The 18,557-nt window shown below is 38.4% G+C and overlaps 1 protein-coding gene across 1 annotated transcript in view; it reads left to right on the top strand.

Annotated features, from left to right (window-relative positions):
• The first annotated feature begins 17,498 nt into the window (after positions 1-17,498).
• CCT6 (chaperonin containing TCP1 subunit 6) overlaps positions 17,499-18,557 on the top strand; it is a 45,137-nt gene continuing 44,078 nt past the window's right edge. Inside the window, exon 1 of the mRNA XM_068359498.1 lies at positions 17,499-17,704. Coding sequence (XP_068215599.1) covers positions 17,568-17,704 — 137 coding nt within the window. The 5' untranslated portion in view covers positions 17,499-17,567. The remainder of the gene's footprint in view (positions 17,705-18,557) is intronic.

Here is an 18,557-nt window from a genome sequence, read left to right as displayed (position 1 = left end):
GCGTAGATGTGTTTAAGAATAAGCTCGATAACTACCTAAGATGCATCCCAGACCATCCAAGACTGGAAGATGCAAAATACACCGGAAGATGCATTAGCAACTCTCTGGTAGATATACGAGGTGCCTCACACTGAGGGACCTGGGGGAACCCAAACATAAAATAAGGCAATAAGGTAAGGTAAGGCTACCTTTCGCTACCTCTCATTTCTTACCCCTCACTATCTCTCTAACAAATGAAATCTTTGTTGCTTCACAAAGTTTCAGTCATATCAAAAATCAATCATGATTCAATTTTCCTTACTTTCTCCATTCTCGCACCATCTATCACATCGAACATTTAAGTGGTAACCTAATTGTTCGATGACTTTAAAAACCGACCTAGTACTTTCTTCTTCTTTTACTTTTTTTCAGATTGTTCCATAATTTAGTTGGGTACAAGTTGACTTAAAACTTAAGTAAGAAAAGTAATTTGGATATGGAATAGACAATTATCTTTTGTAGCAGTTTAGAATTATCGTAAATTATCATTCTGTTGTAATTTTAACCTTTTTCAAGTTATTAGAACTTTAAAGCATATTAAATGTTTGATTTATTTACAAGAACAATTCAATATTATAAAAAAAATACAGTAGAGTACTTAGAAAGTATTGGAAATGGGTAGTATACACGTTTGAATAGGCAAGTTGCTGGTTGCCATGGCCCTAATGCAATTGTTTGTTAGTTGTGTGTTTCGAAATATGCGATTTTCCATTTATGCGGGGTCATTGATCGACCAAATTCTCGCATAATTCGGGAACCTACTTTATATATATATATATATATATATATATACTGTATATATAGATAGATTATATATATTTATATACTGTATATATTATATATATATATATGTATAGATAGATAGATAGATAGATAGATACATAGATATAGATACACACACACATATATATACATATATATATATATATATATATATGTGTGTGTGTGTGTATATATATATATATATATATATATATATATATATATATATATACATATATATATATATATATATATATATATATATATATACATATATATATATATATATATATATATATATATATATGTATATATATAGATAGATATTGATATAAATATAGATATAGATATATTTGTTCCGTTGCATTGTAACCATGGACCACTCTCTCAGGAGTTACCCTTTAGATTAAACTTGCGACCAGAAAATTTTTCCCCAACCAGGACTCCATTCCAGGCAAGAGACATCAAAGCCTGAGGCTGGTAACATGCCCCAGGGAATGTTCCCTGCACAAAGCGACCTTCCATTGTCTTTGACCCACAATGCACCAAGTAGAAGGCCGTGTCAGGCCTGGTAAGGACAGGGCAAAGTTTGCCATTCGTACTCTGGTCGTTACTCAGTAAAGACCTATAGTTTTCGCTCGCGACTTAAACTGTGACCTGCGTTTGCGTTTTGAACTTATTGTGTGTGCAAAGTGTTTATGTTGAGATGGATAACACTCGTGTCCAACGTCGTTGTCCGGGAGTGAATGGGAAAGCATGTTCGACTTTCCTTTCACATTTGGAAATTGATCCCCATTCATTGTTTACCTCGTGTCGCGGTCGTGCCTATACTCAGAGCGATACGTGTAGTGAGTGTATTGAGTGAAACCCAATGGGCTCTTATGGCCACGAAGAGGAAAAAGAAAGCAAAAAAGGAATGTTCTTCCAAGAAGAAAGACAGTGGTTTGAGACCTTTGTCGAGCTGTTCTTCTGTAATTCCTTCCCTTCCGTCAATCTCGCCATCGCTACAACAAATCAATGAGGGAGAAGGGACTATGCCGATTCGACCAGACTCCCCCGTTGTTATCAGCTTTCCCCCTACTGTCCCCTTCAGTGAGTTTGGCGCTCATATCCCTTCTCCGGAGATTGGAGGAGAAGCTCGACAGTATGAGCGAGTCGACCGCCCCACGTGTTTCACATGCGGTGCTCTCCGACCGCCCGCCAGAGCCGCCATCTTGGCCTGCCCACACGTGCGCGCAGCCTCCCCCTACCTCATGGCAGTCTCGGGGAGACCGGGCGCTCCCTCAGCCGTCAGTACCATCTATTGGAGCTGCCTCACAGGCCTCCTCATCAACTTGCGCCGTTGTGCCGCCATCTCGGCCTGCCTCTGCCGCCATCTTGGCCTGCCTGCGCCATCTCAGCGCCTGCCGCATCTGCCAACCCGGTGACCGCCGCCTCTGCCAAACTGGCGTCTGCCGCCCCTCACCTGTTCTCGGATCCTTCCCCTTGGGATCATGAACACTGGGGAGGCACTCCAAGGTCCCCTACGAAGGATCCTTTGCCGCTATGGGAGGAGCGAACCTTTCAGGGGATGCCCAAGTCGTCATCCCAGCCTCCCTCGCAGAACCATAGGCGAGGGAGAGAAGAAGAGAAGGGGGGGGGGAACACACTCTTCGAGGACCCTTATGGGTTTTCCCCCTCCCGCATCGGTCGTGGTGGACCCCGACCCCAAGAAGAGAAGGCTGGAGGATGCGGCAGGCTGTCGCCATTCATCAGATTCTTCAAGGGGCTCCCAAGGTTATAAAAGTCCCCTAGACCATCATGCCTCATCAAGCGTGCGTAGAGCAGAGGCTCCGCCCAGGGCTCAACCTCCCCTTCGTGGACCGTACCTCGGAGGGGAGGCTCTTTGGAGATGATGCCCACCAGTCATCCGAAGGTCTAACAGAAGAGGACCCTTCGGTGGAAGACTCCTCATCCTTCTCCAGGGAACTTCCTGCTGGAGGGGTGTACTGGGATCTGGAAATAAGCATTCTTTAGATCTATGGACAGCATGAAGTCGCCCTGTCTGATAGCAGCCAGGACAGTGCAAGGAGTTTCCATCTTGAAAGGCGTCTTCCTGATGAATTTGTAAAGGTCTATCACTGGTCTCCAACCTCATGTGGCTTTCTCCATCAGAAAGAGCTGACTGAAGACCCCCAGTTCTTGTAGGGGTACTTGTTGGACAGCGCCTTTCTGTAGTAATTCGCAGATCTCCTCTCCTAAAGCCGATCTCCAGGCCTCGTCCTTGGGGGTAGTAGCCTGGGCCTGTGAGCCCGTTATTAACGGGGGTAGGTCGTCCTCGAAGGGTAATCTGTACCCATCGCAAAGAGCTTGAATAGTCCATGGGTCTGTGCCCTGCGCAGCCAATGCTTCCCTTTGAAGATGAGGCATCCCCATACTGAAGGGAGCATGGAAGAGGGGGGGGGGCCTCTCTTCCTAATTTCTCCTAGTGAACTTGTTGTTGTGTGGTCAGCGGTTCTGTCCGAACCCCTGCCGACCGTTAGGAGGGGCGCTTCTGCCTGGGGCGGAGGAGGGCTGCGGGTGCCCGGACCAGCCTGGAGTGGCGGGAGCCTATAGAGAGGGAGGAGGACCCCTGTTAACTGCTGTAGGAGGCCTTGGCCTGGGAGCCTCCCTATTCCCATGATTACGATGTCTGGAGTAGGAGCTGAAGGCCCTGTGAAGAACGGCATCTCTGTTGTCCCTCCTCCACTTATCGAGGGCTTCTTCAATCAACCAGTCATCAAACAGCGCCTCGTTTGAAAACGGCAAGTTTCGCCAGTTCCTTATTTCTCTCGAGGGGAGCCTCCTCGGCACCCTGTGAAGAACTGTGTCCCACCTACGAAGGACAATGTTAGAAGCGGCTACCAGGGACTGTTCCACTAAGAAGGAGATGGCTCTCCCTCCTGACATTGCTAGTTCCATAAACTGTTCCTTGGCCTGATTCGACCAACCCGGCTGTTGCAGAGCCAAGCCGAGGAGACAGAGATTGAAGACCACGGTGCTGACTCGAGGGCGACGATCTCCTGGATAGAAAAGGCCGCAGAACCCCCTGTAACCTTATCCCCCGACAATCCTGGGGACACGGATGCCAAGTTCCCCTCCATGAGTCTGGCCGTCTGCGGGAAATCCTCCGGGTGAAGAATGTTCAATGCCTTACCCTCGGGTAAGGCAACAACTTTATTGACCCCGAGGCCTTCAAAGAATTCTTTGGATCGGCGATGGCCGCACTAATCTTCCCCAGCTTTCAGCCCAGAGATGGGGCCAAGGGGAGACATATAGGGGGACGAGCTTCTCGAAGGATGCCAAACTGCTCCTTCAACAAAGAAACTTTCCCTGGAGGAACAACAGGGGCTGGCTCCGGCAGGTTATTGAGGTGCCTGATGAGTGCCAACACCCTGGAGAAGGAGGAGGAGTCTTCCACCGAAGGGTCCTCTTCTGCCAGACCTTCGGATGACTGGTGGGCATCGTCTCCAAAGAGCCTCCCCTCCGAGGTCCGGTCCACGAAGGGGAGGTTGAGCCCTGGGCGGAGCCTCTGCTCTACGCACGCTTGACGAGGCATGATGGTCTAGGGGACCTAGGCTACAACCCTAGTTGGAAAGACAGTAAACTACAAGAGAAGTAATGAACAATTAATATGAAATATCTGAAGAAGAATAAATAGATCTTTTAAATGTAAGTATGAGAAGAGACTTACTGTATATCTTCCTGTTCAACATAAAAAAAAAATTCCCTGCAAGTTTGAGCTTTTAAAGTTTCACCAATTCAACGGCCTTATCAGGAAGATCATTTCACAATTTGGTCATAAAATAAATAAAACTTCTTGATTACTGTGTAGTACTGAGCGGTATGGTACTGTTTGGGAAGATATGAATGCAAAGGTTGGTCAGTACTATGAAAAATATTATGCAACATACATAAAGAACTACTGTAACTGAATGACGGTGGCAAAGATTAATATCTAGATAGGAATAAGAAATTTGATAGATCTTCAGTTCTTGTCAAACAAATTGAAATGAGATTCAGCAGGTGAAGACTAGACAGGAGAACAATACTCAAAACAAGGCCAGATGAAAGAATAGAAACACATCTTCAGAATAGATTGATCACCGAAAATCTTAAGACTTTCTCAATAAGCCAATTTATTGTTTAATTGAAGATGAGATATCGGATGCGTTTCCCAAAAGTAAGTTTGCTATCAAGAATCACACCAAAAATTTTAAAAATCCTATGGAGTTAAAGAAACATTATTAATGCTGCGATCTGGATGTTGAGGAACCACTGTCCCCGATCTACTTACAATCATACTTGAGTTTTTGTAGGGTTCAACTTCGTGCCCCATAATTTGCACCAGGCTCTAATTTTAGCTACATTTCTGTTAAGAGATTCAGAAACCCCAGATATACATTCAGAAGATGGAATTGGTGCAAAGAGTGTAGCATTATCATCATATGTAATAAGCTTGTTTTCTAGACCAAACCACATGTCATGTGTATATAGCATGAAAAGTAATAGGCCAAGAACACTACCCTGAGGAACACTAGGTATCACATTCGTATACTCACTATGGTCCCCATCAACAACAAATCTTTGCTATCTATTACTTAATGATGCTAATAAAAGTCCCACCCACTCCCAACTGTTTGAGATGGATCAAAGGCCTCATGATTAACCCCTAGCTGTAACCACCATTTATCCCTCTGCTTTTTAGTGTGTTCTTCCTTCCATTCTTCCATCTTGCTGTTAAACCTCTTGATTTTAATCCCATAGTGCAGCTTCAAGGTTTTCTTGCTGTTGTACTTCAACGTGAGTGGCCTCCTCAGACTTTTAGTGTACGTTGGTAGGAAAGCAGCTGATTTGGTGTGCAACTGTGTCTGAGATATAATTATGTTATATTTCCATGGCTGTTTGGCATCTTTGTAGTAGGTGAAGTGATGTAAGAGGTTAGAGAGAAATAGTGGATATAGATACAGTACCAAGTTATGGGATAAGAAAATGAAAAGTGAATGGGATATGGCGTTATTGATATTTGAAGATAACATTGTGCTAATTGGGGACAGTGAAAAGAAAAAAATGCAGACGCTGGTAAGAGGGTTTGGAAGTGTCTGCAAGAGGTAAAAGTTAATAGTAAGTTTGTAAAGCCGCATGGGTCGGGTAACTTTTTTAAGCGTTACCCCTAAAATGTTTGTAATAAAATGAATTTACCCCCGACTTTGTAGTACTCTGAGAGACAAACCAATATTCTTATCGAATTCGCGATATTTATAGTGCGATAATGTTTAATTGTTTAATTTATCTATCATTAGGAAGTAAAAGCCTGTATTTTTTTCATTGTAGTGCACAAGAAAAAATCGTAGGAAATTATGCATTTATAAATTGAAATCAAAGTCACCCTTTTTAGCATTACATGCCCCAGAAGCAAAATTATTGACTATCCTGTCTTTGACATTCATATAAAAACAAAATAGGAAAAAGATATTTAATCCACAACTATGGGGAAATTTTTTTTTACCCTTTCTGGCATAAGCCTGGCAAACAAATAAAACAGACGAAAAAAAAAAATATTGAAAACTAGACTATTTTATTATTTACAGCTCTCTCAGGCTTTGGAAGAAATTATGCTGTTTCATCTTTGATACAACAAACTCAAATGTCAAGGATTTTTATGCCACTGCTATTTGGATACTGCCTTCAGGATCCTGCCGGTTCCTGTATTTTGTTTTTAGATTTACAATGGTAGAAAAACTTTGATCGCAAAGCTAGGTTGTTGCAAAAGGTTGAAGCATTTCAGTTCCTTCCAATAATGCAGTTTTATGAGTATTTTCAGCTTTTGACATCCAAAAATTTGAGAGGTCATCCTTAGTTTCAAAGTCCATGCTAGTTTCACTCTTGGAATGAAGTTCAATAAGCTTTTATGCAACCCTTCAGGCTTTTCATGCAAATCAGCCAGTTCACATTCGAAGGGATATACTGTACAACCCAGTTTATAGGATGGAAATCAAGTTCTGGAAAGTAGTCACAAAACCTGTTCCTAAGTTAAGACAGGTGCCTTATGACCAATTCCCACATGTCACTAAGACTACAGTCTTAAGTCTTTCAAAAACTTTGCCAGGTTTGGAAAGACGGCAGTGTTATTGGCATTTCCTTTTTAGTTTCAATGCGAAAGCTCTGAAATAAATGCTGAAATTTTTCCCCTTGCTAAGATGAGATAAATTTTCTTTACTTGCAATACCTTGTTCGGCTCATTTACAAGTCCAACAGATCGCAGTTAAATATGCAAGAAGAGTTAGCTAAGTTGATTTTTTGAACTTGTCTGCAAGTTTGTGTTAATTTATCAGAAACATTTCAAATTCGGTTTTAAGAACCCACTCCCTATCTTTTTAAGTACGATGTAAAACGCCTACTACTAGAGTAATAGACTTATTAACCAGGTTGAATATATTATATATAGATTATAGAATATTATGATAATATATAGAGGAAGTAGTAGCATCTGATATCAAAAAGAATTTCTCAATTTCCGTAGTTCTTTAGATTCTGGGCTCCTAAGTGCATACTTTTTCTCCAATTTTCAAAATCGTTCACCATTAACCCCCCAAAATGTCTAAATTACCCCATTTGGGGTAATTTACCCCTGTTCCCCGACCCATGTCACTACTAAAGTAATGAGAGTAAATAGAAACAGGTAATGTGATGTAATGAATTAATATGGATTGTTCAAAAATGAAAGTGATTGATTAGTTTAAGTATCTTTGAGTATATATACCAGATATGCCCAAGCTTTCATTTTATCATAATAGTTTTGCTGGGCAAGCACTTTGTTCTTGATTTTAGGAAAACTTTGAACATTCTCCATTAGCTATGATGGACTGCTATAAGATAAAATTTTATAACAGATAATGGCAAGATGAAAATTATTGAGTCACAGAACAGAAGAAAAAAAACATTGCAGGGTGTGTACAAATGGTTTGTGAGTGAGTCGAGTTATTGTGGAACCCAAGGTGGGAATTTTAGAAAGAATTGTTGAACTAACTCTGCTTTATGGAAGTAAAGAGCCAATTATGTTATTGAAGACGTAAATTTAGATGTGGCTATTCCACCAAATATAGCATGCCTCCGTAGATAATGCATGCAATCCAAATATGCAAAAAAAAAAAAAAAAAAAAAAGGTTTGCAAGTATGTAACACCAGATTTTCACAAACAACATACAATGGGGATAATGTGGACAAAGTTTTTTTTTACGATGGGGTATCTATAACATACGTGATAGGTACCACGTGCTACCACTGTCAGAGATATGGAAATTTTTTAAAAGATGGCAAGTCTAAGAATGAAGATAAGTCAGTTGGAAATGTTCAGGGAGTGTAATTCGCAAGTGTCAAAGTGTATAAACTGCACAAAGTTAAACAGACCAAGTGACCATACAGTAAATTCTAGAGACTGCAATGCCTTTGACTTGGAATTGAAAAGACGCGGAAAATACTGATCATGGTTACTAGGGATGTCATAAACTGTGGCTATGTAAATATACAATCATTAGGTAATAAGACTGTTCAAATTCGAGAATTGATAAACGAGAAATATTTGAATATGCTAGCATTATCTGAAACATGGCTAAATAACTTGGACAAGGCAAAGATCAGTGAAATGACGCCCCCCACACTTGCCTTCTTTCACATACCGAGAGAAGGTAGGTCTGGTGGGGTTGTCGGACTATTTATTCATGAAAGTTACTCAAATCTCAAAACGTTGAAAAGAATTGGTGTAACAAGCTTTAAATATATAGAAATAAAATTTACGCCAAAAAAAATAGAAGAATATCCTTTGTAACAATCTACAAACCTCCTAGAACAAACTCTAGTATTTTTTTTTAAGAATTCGGTGCTCTCATTGAGATGATTACCATGAAGAAAAACGAATTGGTTATCTGTGGAGACTTCAATTTTTGGATGGATGACAATAAATGATGCTATCAAAATTCCCTGTGATCATGATGACCAACGCCTGTTAGGAGCTAAGTGTGCTAACTGTCTTGTGACCACTTACAATAAAGTGAGTACAAGTGAATATGATACCATGTGCCCACCGATGGAAATGACTATAACCGTAAAAGACCAATCTCCTTGGTTTAATGTAGAGAGTTTGGTAAAAAAAAGAGGGAAAAAAGACGTAAAGAAAGAAAGTGGAATAGGTTAAAAACAAAGTACTTGGGTAGAATACAAAACTGCTGTGTATCAATATAACTACCTACTAAGAAGGAAAAAAGTGAATAGTATAAGAGAAAGATCGTCGAAGCAGCAACAGACATAAATAAGTAATATCGTCTCCTGAATGATATAATGGGAAATGTAGAAGAAAAGAAGCTACCTGATGGATACAGTGACCAGGAACTAGCAAATAATTCTCTAGTATTCTTTAAAAAAAGAATTGAAAACATAACCAGGTCATTTGTAAATACTGAATATCAGATTAATGATACACCAGCCACACAGACAAAATTAATACGATTTAACAACGTAACACCAGATGACATCACCAGAATTATCAAGAGAGCAAAGAAAACAAACTGCGCTATCGATCCTATGCCAATATCTGAAGTAATTGGAGATAAAGACTTTTCTAGTCTAGCCGAAATAATAATGAGAATAGTAAATGCAAGCATTGATGAATGTAAGTTTCCTAAATCTGAGAAAATGGCTATAGTCACACCAGTTCTGAAAAATGCACTGGACTACCAGGAATTAAGCTCATATAGACCTATTTCAAATCTATCCTTTGTCTCAAAAGTGCTTGAATATGTAATTCTTGAACAACTAGTCAGCCACTTAGTAGTAGAAGCTTTGCCTGACAACCAATCTGCTTACAGAAAACTATACTCAACGGAGACAGCTGTCTGCTCTGTTGTAAATGATATGCTAGAAATGATGGATGAAAATATATGTGGTATTTTAATATTGCTCGATCTCAGTGCTGCTTTTGATACAGTTCTGCATGAATTGCTACTAAATGATCTACGGTCCATCGGCGTTGAAGAACAAGCTTTCGAATAGCTAAAGGACTACTTGGTTGGTAGAAATTACCGTGTACAAATTGGAAACTATTATTCATCATATGAACCCTTAAACAGAGGGGTACCCCAGGGGAGTGTACTTGACCCAATCTTATTCTGCATCTATACTATTGATCTATCGAAAATGCTACAAAGGCATGGCGTGAAGTTTAAACTATTTGCAGATGACACACAATTTTACTTCTCCATAAATTATATACATGACACTACTGAAACTCCAAACCGATTCCTTGATAGTGTTAGAGAATGGATGACATTTAAAAAACTAAATTTAAATGAGAACAAAACTGAATTCATGGTGGTGAATCATAGATAATGACTCAGTGCCGATATCTAGTAAAGTTCGAGATCTAGGTGTATTTCTTGACTGTAACCTGTCTCTAAATGCCCAAATAAATAATGTAATAAAAAGTGCTGGTTATCATCTAAGAAATATTGCGTTTATAAAAAAGTACCTGGACGAAAATTCTGTTAAGAAACTTGTGATAAACTGTGTTATTACCAGGATTGACTACTGCAACTCTACTACAATTTACCAAAAGTGCAACTTAAGAAATTACAAAATATAATAAACAGAGGAGCAAGACTGATAAAAGGTGTCCCACCTATACAAAGGATCACCCCTATACTAATCGATTTACAATGGCTGCCGATTAAAGCAAGAATTGAATTTAAAATATGTACAATAACCCACCAAGTTATCAGAACCGGTCGTCCAAAATATTTAAGAGAATTGCAACATATTGCGTAGCCAACAAATCGTGTCGACACGAAAATAGTTACAGATGGCTTCAAACTGTTGGAACCTAGATTTATGTCCACTTTGGGCTCCAGAGCCTTTAAATATGCGGCCCCGAGATTATATAATAAGGTCCTACGAAACATTCGAATGATTGAAGACATTAAAGCTTTCAAGAGGAAACTGAAGACTTTCTTATTTCATGAGTCTTTTGACAGTGATGATTTAACAGTAAATGAACAATACGTGATAAGATCAGTGTTAATGTATGGATCGGGAACGTGGGCTCTAAGAAAGACAAAAAGAGGAATCAAAGCTTGATAGAACATATATAAGAATGCTAGGATGGATCATGGAAATATCACTGCTTAAAAGATTGGAAAAAGAGGAAATAAGAAGAATGGCAGGTGTAGTGAAGATTGCAGAAGTGATAAGTGTGTCACGACTGGGATAATGTAGGCACGTGTAGAGGATGAATGGTGGGGAGGGCTTTGGAGGAATCTGTTACAGGGGGACGGTAGAGAGGGGGTTAGAGAATTAGATGCGGAGATGAAGTGAAGGATGATATAAAGAGAAAAGATCAATGTTCTAATTAAAACTAAGATTAATGGAAAATCTAAAGAAATTCTCCTTCCGCTATAAATTTGTATATTTGATCATGGTCAGAAAGCAAATAGGCCTACTCACAGGGTAGTGGTCATTGGTTTACACATCTGCAATATATTCTGAATCTTCCATCTTCATGACTAGAGTTTAAATAAAGGTTCCACACATTGAAACAAACTGCAATGGTTCACAATCAGTTCATACATGGTTATATTTTACTAATGTAATTCTAGATAATGTTGAAAAATATATAACTGAAACTGCATTTATGCCTGTCTAATTGACCCCTGTTAGTGCTGTATTAACCCATGGCAGGGCCCATAAGCTTACGACTTCATTAGTCCCCTCGACATCATCCATCAACCCCTGCTTTTTCTGGGCCCATAGTCAGCCTTAGGGATAATACGGTTTTGCCTTATGATGGATTGGGAAATGAGCAATTGCTAAGAAAGTTACTAAACTTGCTTCTGTGGGTATCTTACTTCTCCCTGTGTGACAAATTGAATAGCTAATACCAGCTTTTGTGCAAAACAACATAAATAATTAAGAAAGCAAAACGATTGTAATTGGTAAGATCTATTTCTGATGTCTCAGAAGTTTCATCCAGCCAAATTACATAGTGTAAATGTCGTCGATGAGTTTACATTTCTTCATAAAAATAAATAAATAAATAAATGTGGCAGAGTTGTTTTGCAGACACTTTGCTATTGTACCAAATGAAACATATCACATCTGAGTTTTAGTAAATTAAAACTACAACTAGTGTAAGTATATTCTATTATACAGACGTCTGTAACCTACATATCACCAGGGATGAGATGCTGAATGTTCTAAGTCTAACTAACTTAACACAAACATCACCAAGGAGGATGAAATCAGGTCAGAAATGAAATAACACCTTCAGGATGTCGTTAGGTTTTCATTTTGAATATCATAGATGACCATTTGGAATGTCCTACCTCTCCTAGCTCTTGTTAATTATTATTTGTTTCTCCAGACCACAATTATTACTATTATCATTATTACTAGTTAAGCTTCAATCCTAGTTAGAAAAGTAGGATGCTGTAAGCCCAAGGGATCCAACAGGGAAAAATATCCCAGTGAGGAAAGAAAATAAATAAATAACAAGAGAAGTAATGAACAATTAAGATAAAATATTTAAAGAACAGCAACAACATTAAAATAAAGCTTTCATATATAAACTATAAAACGCAAAAAAGCAAGAAGAGAAATAAGACAGAACTGTGTGCCTGAATGTACCGAGACAACGCTACTCCCAAGATAGTGGAAGACCTTGGTAGGCCTACAGAGCCTATGGCACTACCAAAGACTAGAGAACAATGGTTTTATTTTGGAGTGTCCTCCTAGAAAAACTGTTTACCATAGCTAAAGATTCTCTTCTACCCTTACAAAGAGGAAAGTGCAGTAGTTAACCCCTCGAGTGAAGAAGAATTGTTTGGTAATCTCAGTGTTGTCAGGTGTATGAGGACAGAGGAGAATGGGAAAAGAATATGTCAAACTATTTGGTGTATGAGTAGGCTAAGTAAAAATGAGATGCAATCAGAGAGAGATCCTTTGTAGTACTGTCTGGCCAGTCAAAGGACACAATAATCTAACAGTAGCATCTCAACAGGGGCTGGTGCCCTGGCCAACCCAGGCATTAACCCCAAAATTATTCAGAGCTACTAGTCTATAGCTCTCACAAGTTGCATATGCATTTGTTTTAAAGAATAGTGAATGGAATAAGGATTTTGGATCTGCAATCCAAAATCATCCTATCCATCAGGCAATTTGATTTCCGAAACAATAGATACACTTTAGATTAATCTTTAATGTTATCAATAGATATTCATAATGATGCCTTTGCCAGTTTGAGTTTTCTTTAATCTGGAGAAACCCTAGAACACTACTTGGAGGGATAATATTCTGAAGCTGCTGGCTCTTAGTATTGGTGTTATTGGACGTCCCATGTTCAGGAATGGCTGTGGTGCCGTTTCGTTAGTGCCTGTTTGATGTGATTATCATTCAACCTTTTATAGAAATAGGAATTAAAAGGATTAATTTAGAGAGGAGTTTTAGTCGTGCCAAAGAGACGCAGTCAAAGATATACAATAATACAACGTTCTAAATTAGTATGAAGTAACTAGAAAATAGATTGAGCTACAGTTGGTAAACAAACAAATTGGGTAAAACTGCTCCATAGACAACTCTCATAATCAGAAAAAAAAATTAATTCATGATTATTAAATATGTTAGATCGTATAGAACGAAGAATTACATGAATGCAAGAGTGAATATCTCAAAAGCTTACATACTTTTTAAACAGCTCCCACAGGGGACAAGATATTTTTGTGATGCAAATAATTTTTTTTGATTAACCAAGAACGAAAATAAGAAATTAATTAAAGCTGACATTCATGTGACCTTTATTTTTTATTCAATTTAACATCTTGTCTGAAATATGTCATGACAAGTATCAGTGTTGTATTAAAATCATACTACATGATAGCTCAAAGATTTTATATAATTTACGAGTTTGGAAGAATATAATTAAGATTAGCTTATTATTAGTATTGTTATAATTATTATTATCAGTATCAACTAAAATCGTATTCCATATTAAAGCAGAGAGAGAGAGAGAGAGAGAGAGAGAGGGAGAGAGAGAGAGAGAGAGAGAGAGAGATCCAATAAGTAAAATTTGTATGGCCTACCTATTGTATTACCTACCTTTATATGAATATAATTCCCTTTTTCCTCTGAAAGAGATCTTGTACCTTTCCATCAGGGGTCAATCCATCTTGAACATCCAATTAAGTATCTTCTTAATTGTGGGTGTCCTTCTCTTATTCTATCTTTCCTACATCATTATATAAATATACTTTTCATTTGTCTTGCGAAAGAGATCTTGTACCCCTCTATCAGGGGTCAATCCATTTGATTTGCTGTCAAAAATTATATATTTCTATATTTAAAGTATCATAGATAATTCAAATATATGTATAATATTTTCACAAATATTCCCTTTTTATTTTTATTTTATCTACAGCCCGCTTCTCCAGCCTTGCTATAAGACCCCCAGACCATTAAGTAAATAAGACCCAAGAAGTTGCGGTCAGAGTTTGAACGTCAGTAAGGCGAAGGTTTCGTGGATTTGCACAATATGAGCCTGTCTAGTTCCATATATATATATATATATATATATATATATATATATATATATATATATATATATATATATATATATATATATATATATACACACACACCATTTCGACTACAATTCCTACGACTGGGGTGCCACAGATGACGTTGCCGTAATCATTATGAATTTTTTTTTTTTTTTTTTTGAATAGTTTTAATATTTTGTTCATTTTTGTTTATAGAATAGTGTGTGTGTGAGCGTACCACCAAGCGAAGGAACTTTAACCCAAGACAGTGAAAGACCATGTTACAAAGGCTATGTCACTACCCAAACCTATATAACAATGGTTTGATTTTGGAGTGTCCTTTTCTTAGAAGCGTTGCTTACCATAACTAAACAGTTTCTTATATCATTAACAAGTGAAAAGTAGCCACTGAACAATTACAGTGCAGTAGTTAACCCCTCGAGTGAAGAGGAATTTTTCGGTTATCTTAGTTTTGTCAGGTGTATGAGGAAAGAGGAAAATGTGTAAAGAATATGCCAGACTGTTCGGTGTTATGTTTAGGCAAAGGAAATTTATTCGTAACCAGTAAAGGATCAAGTGTAGTATATCTGGTCAGTCAAAGAACCCAATAACTCTTGCGGTATATGTATCTCAACGAGGCACTGGTTTCTTGGCCAATCTACTGCCATGGACCAACAAAACAGATGGTCTGTACTACAACCTTTAAACTGGTCGCACTTGCTAATGGCCACGGATAACCTAATTGCAGAATATTCCATATGCAATGTGCAAGAAACACCAACAATCAGACAGTTTAAATGATTCGTCATGATTTAAACAATAGCGAATAATCTTGGAAATAGATAGCCTAGTGTACATTTAATGGAATTTGGTCAGAATTCTCATCAATAAGATTTCAAGTGCCCACATGTTTCTTAAAGAATTTTAATTAGATATAATTTTAAATTTGATCATCAAAATCATTTGGGTTGGCCTTATGAAAGCATTTCAGTTCAGCGGTCTGTGTAAACTAGAAACTGATAATGCAAACAAAAATATTGATACAATATTAGCCGTAAAATACCACGTTCATAGTCACCTAGATTTTGAGTTTACTTAAAGGGCCGCTTTCCTGGTCATATCACGCATGGAAACCATACATGTTCAATTGATTGTTTACATTTTTAGGTATTTTGCATATCTCACGGCATAACTGGTGTTAATTGTCAAATCCACATTATCGGAACACTTAGAGAACAAGAAAGTCTTCAATTTCTTCTTGAATGAAATATTTCTCATTGATCAATTATTATTATTAATATTATTATTATTATTATTATTATTAAGCTACAACCCTAGTAGGAAAAGCACAATGCTATAAGCCCAGTGGCTCCAACATGGAAAATAGCCCAGTGAGGAAAGGAAACAAGGAAAAATAAATTTTTAAGAAGGGTAACAACATTAAAATAAATATCTCCTATATAACACTAACAAAAGAGGAAGAGAAATTAGATAGAATAGTGTTCCCGAGTGTACCCTCAAGGCAGTGGAAGACCATGGTACAGAGGCTATGGCACTACCCAAGACTAGAGAACAATGGTTTGATTTTGGAGCGTCCTTCTCCTAGAAGAGCTGCTAACCAAAGCTAGAGAGTCTCTTCTACCCTTACCAAGAGCAAAGTGGCCACTGGACAATTACAGTACAGTAACCCCTTTGGTGAAGAAGAATTGTTTGGTAATCTTAGTGTTGTCAGGTGTATGAGGACGGAAGAGAATATGTAAAGAATATGCCAGACTATTCGGTGTGTGTGGTGTGTGTAGGCAAAAGGGAAAATGAACGGCAACCAGAGAGAAGGATCCAATGTAGAACTGTCTGACCAGTCAAAACACCTCATAACTCTTTAGCAGTAGTATCTCAACGGGTGGCTGGTTTTGTTACCAATAGATTGAAAATTTACATATTTATGACATCCTTAGTATCCGTGATCAACATTTTCCTCTAATCTCTTCAATTCAAAATCGTAAGCTTTGCAATTATTTTTTAATTCACTATATGATCACCAGTTATGTTCAACTTAGTGCGGTCAGTTTATACGTTTTATGTTATGAGTTCCATTCCTTGGGGTAACTTCCTGAACATTACCCGCACACTTTATCATCTGTCGTGAACTTGCAATCTTTTCCAAGAGAGTGCCATCGCTCTGCACCACTGATATGTCTATGCACTAGCACGACTCCACACCATTCAATTACAAAATCAACTACCCATGGAAATTGCGAGCTGTGCGTCATTTGATTAGACCTGAGATCGGCACAGTAGCACTAGACCTCACTGATCCCCATTTAAGGGTTGTGATAGCCTATTGGAAACGTCGCCGCTTGGTGATCTGCTGGGCTGGGATTCGAGACCCTCTCAAGCTCGATAGTTTCTTATAGTGTCTGTAACCTCAGGGTCCTTGTGAGCTAAGGATATGTTGTTTAGGGTAGCCTAATATCAATATGTTTACCTTCTGAGTCATTAGCAGCCATTGCCCGGCCCTCCGTGGTCCTCCCCTGGGGGTAAAGGGGTCTCTGGCATTGATCATTGTATGTCTATAATCGGTGTCTAGGGTATTGTCCTAGGTCATTGTTACTGTCCCTTGCCTCTACCATTCATAAGGGTCCTTTATACATTTAACCACACCTAGGCTTTGGACCAAGTTTCCATGTTCTTTAAACTATAAGGTAGACTGAATCATCTTAATTAATCCGGTAAGCTTTATTGCATTGTGTAGTAAAACTGAACTGGTGAATTTTATGGAATTTGAAGTTTCACAAAATTATCATTAAGTTTAGCCATATTGTAACTAATCCTGGAATTATATCTCAAAACTCTGCGGAATTTTTGTAAGAATTCTGGTCCCTTCTAGAAGCAGTTTGTTTTTGCGCGAAAAACAGTTCATACAACAACATGTCATGAAAAAGGAAAAAAATAATATTCTAATGCAGAAGCTAATATGAAATATGATAGAAACATCTTTTCCAGTAATATGAATATAAATTGATAATAATTTGAGAATAAATTGAGAATAAGATATTTTTTTCTGGTAATATAGAAACACATGACTCATATGACATATTGCTGGAACGTAACTTGTCGTCTGGCGAGAGCGGGTCTGTATCAAGAGGCGGCAATACCCAAGAACGAGAGATGTCGGCTATTAAGACATTGAACCCCAAAGCTGAAGTGGCCAGGGCAGCCCAAGCACTTGCCATCAATATTTCAGGGGCAAGAGGTATACAGGATGTGTTGCGGACAAATTTGGGACCCAAAGGCACTATGAAAATGTAAGTCATTGTTACACGTGCTGTGATTATTTTGACGTCCAAGAATTACCTAGTGTGTGGGAGTAGAAATTGATTTTGATTTTTGCCATTTATTTTTATCGTATGTTACGTAAGGTATGTCTTAGCTTTTAATATTTTTGTGTTTTCTTAAATTATATTTATATGGATTCAGGTTTTTCTTGCGGGCGTTAATGCCGGTAATGTGCGATGTAGGTATGACCATTTTGATCAATACCTTACCCTCGAACGAAATTATGCTTAATTTGAAATATTTCCTTATTCGGAAAATTATGATCATCACCCGTTTGTGATATATCCAAGTCCTGGGGCTAGTTGAGAGACGAAGTGTAATCTTTTGGGATCGAGCCTCCCCCCTCAGTAAAATTATAAAACAGTGCAATAAAGGGTTTGTTGAAAATTGGGTTATTTAGAGTATTTTATGGTGTTTTGAACGGTTTTGATAATGGTCTGTGTTTGAATTCGCCCTCCACCACACACGAAGAGTCTGTTCAAGCGGGTCTTGATGTGTGTTTTCAGTATTCGCTAGCATTTGTATTCAGGCTTAATAGTTTTCAGATCACTATTATAACACTTTCCAAAGAGATAAGTCTTCAGGTTTTTCTTGAAAGCTGCCACATTATTGCTATTCTTGACATCAAGTGGAAGGTCGTTGAAGAGTCTCGGTGCAGCATAACAAAAAGTTCTTCCTCCTATTGGATGATTCACTCTAATTTTGTATAGTCTATATGGGTCATCAGCATGTCTAACTCTTACAACAGCGCTAGTAGCTTGAGGGTAGGGGACCAAGCAATCACAAAGATATATAGGCTTATCACTTGTAAGTGCCTTGTAA

The sequence above is a fragment of the Palaemon carinicauda genome, chromosome 2 (assembly GCF_036898095.1).
Source record: "Palaemon carinicauda isolate YSFRI2023 chromosome 2, ASM3689809v2, whole genome shotgun sequence".
NCBI lineage: Eukaryota > Metazoa > Arthropoda > Malacostraca > Decapoda > Palaemonidae > Palaemon > Palaemon carinicauda.
This window is presented reverse-complemented; position numbering and strand designations above follow the sequence as displayed.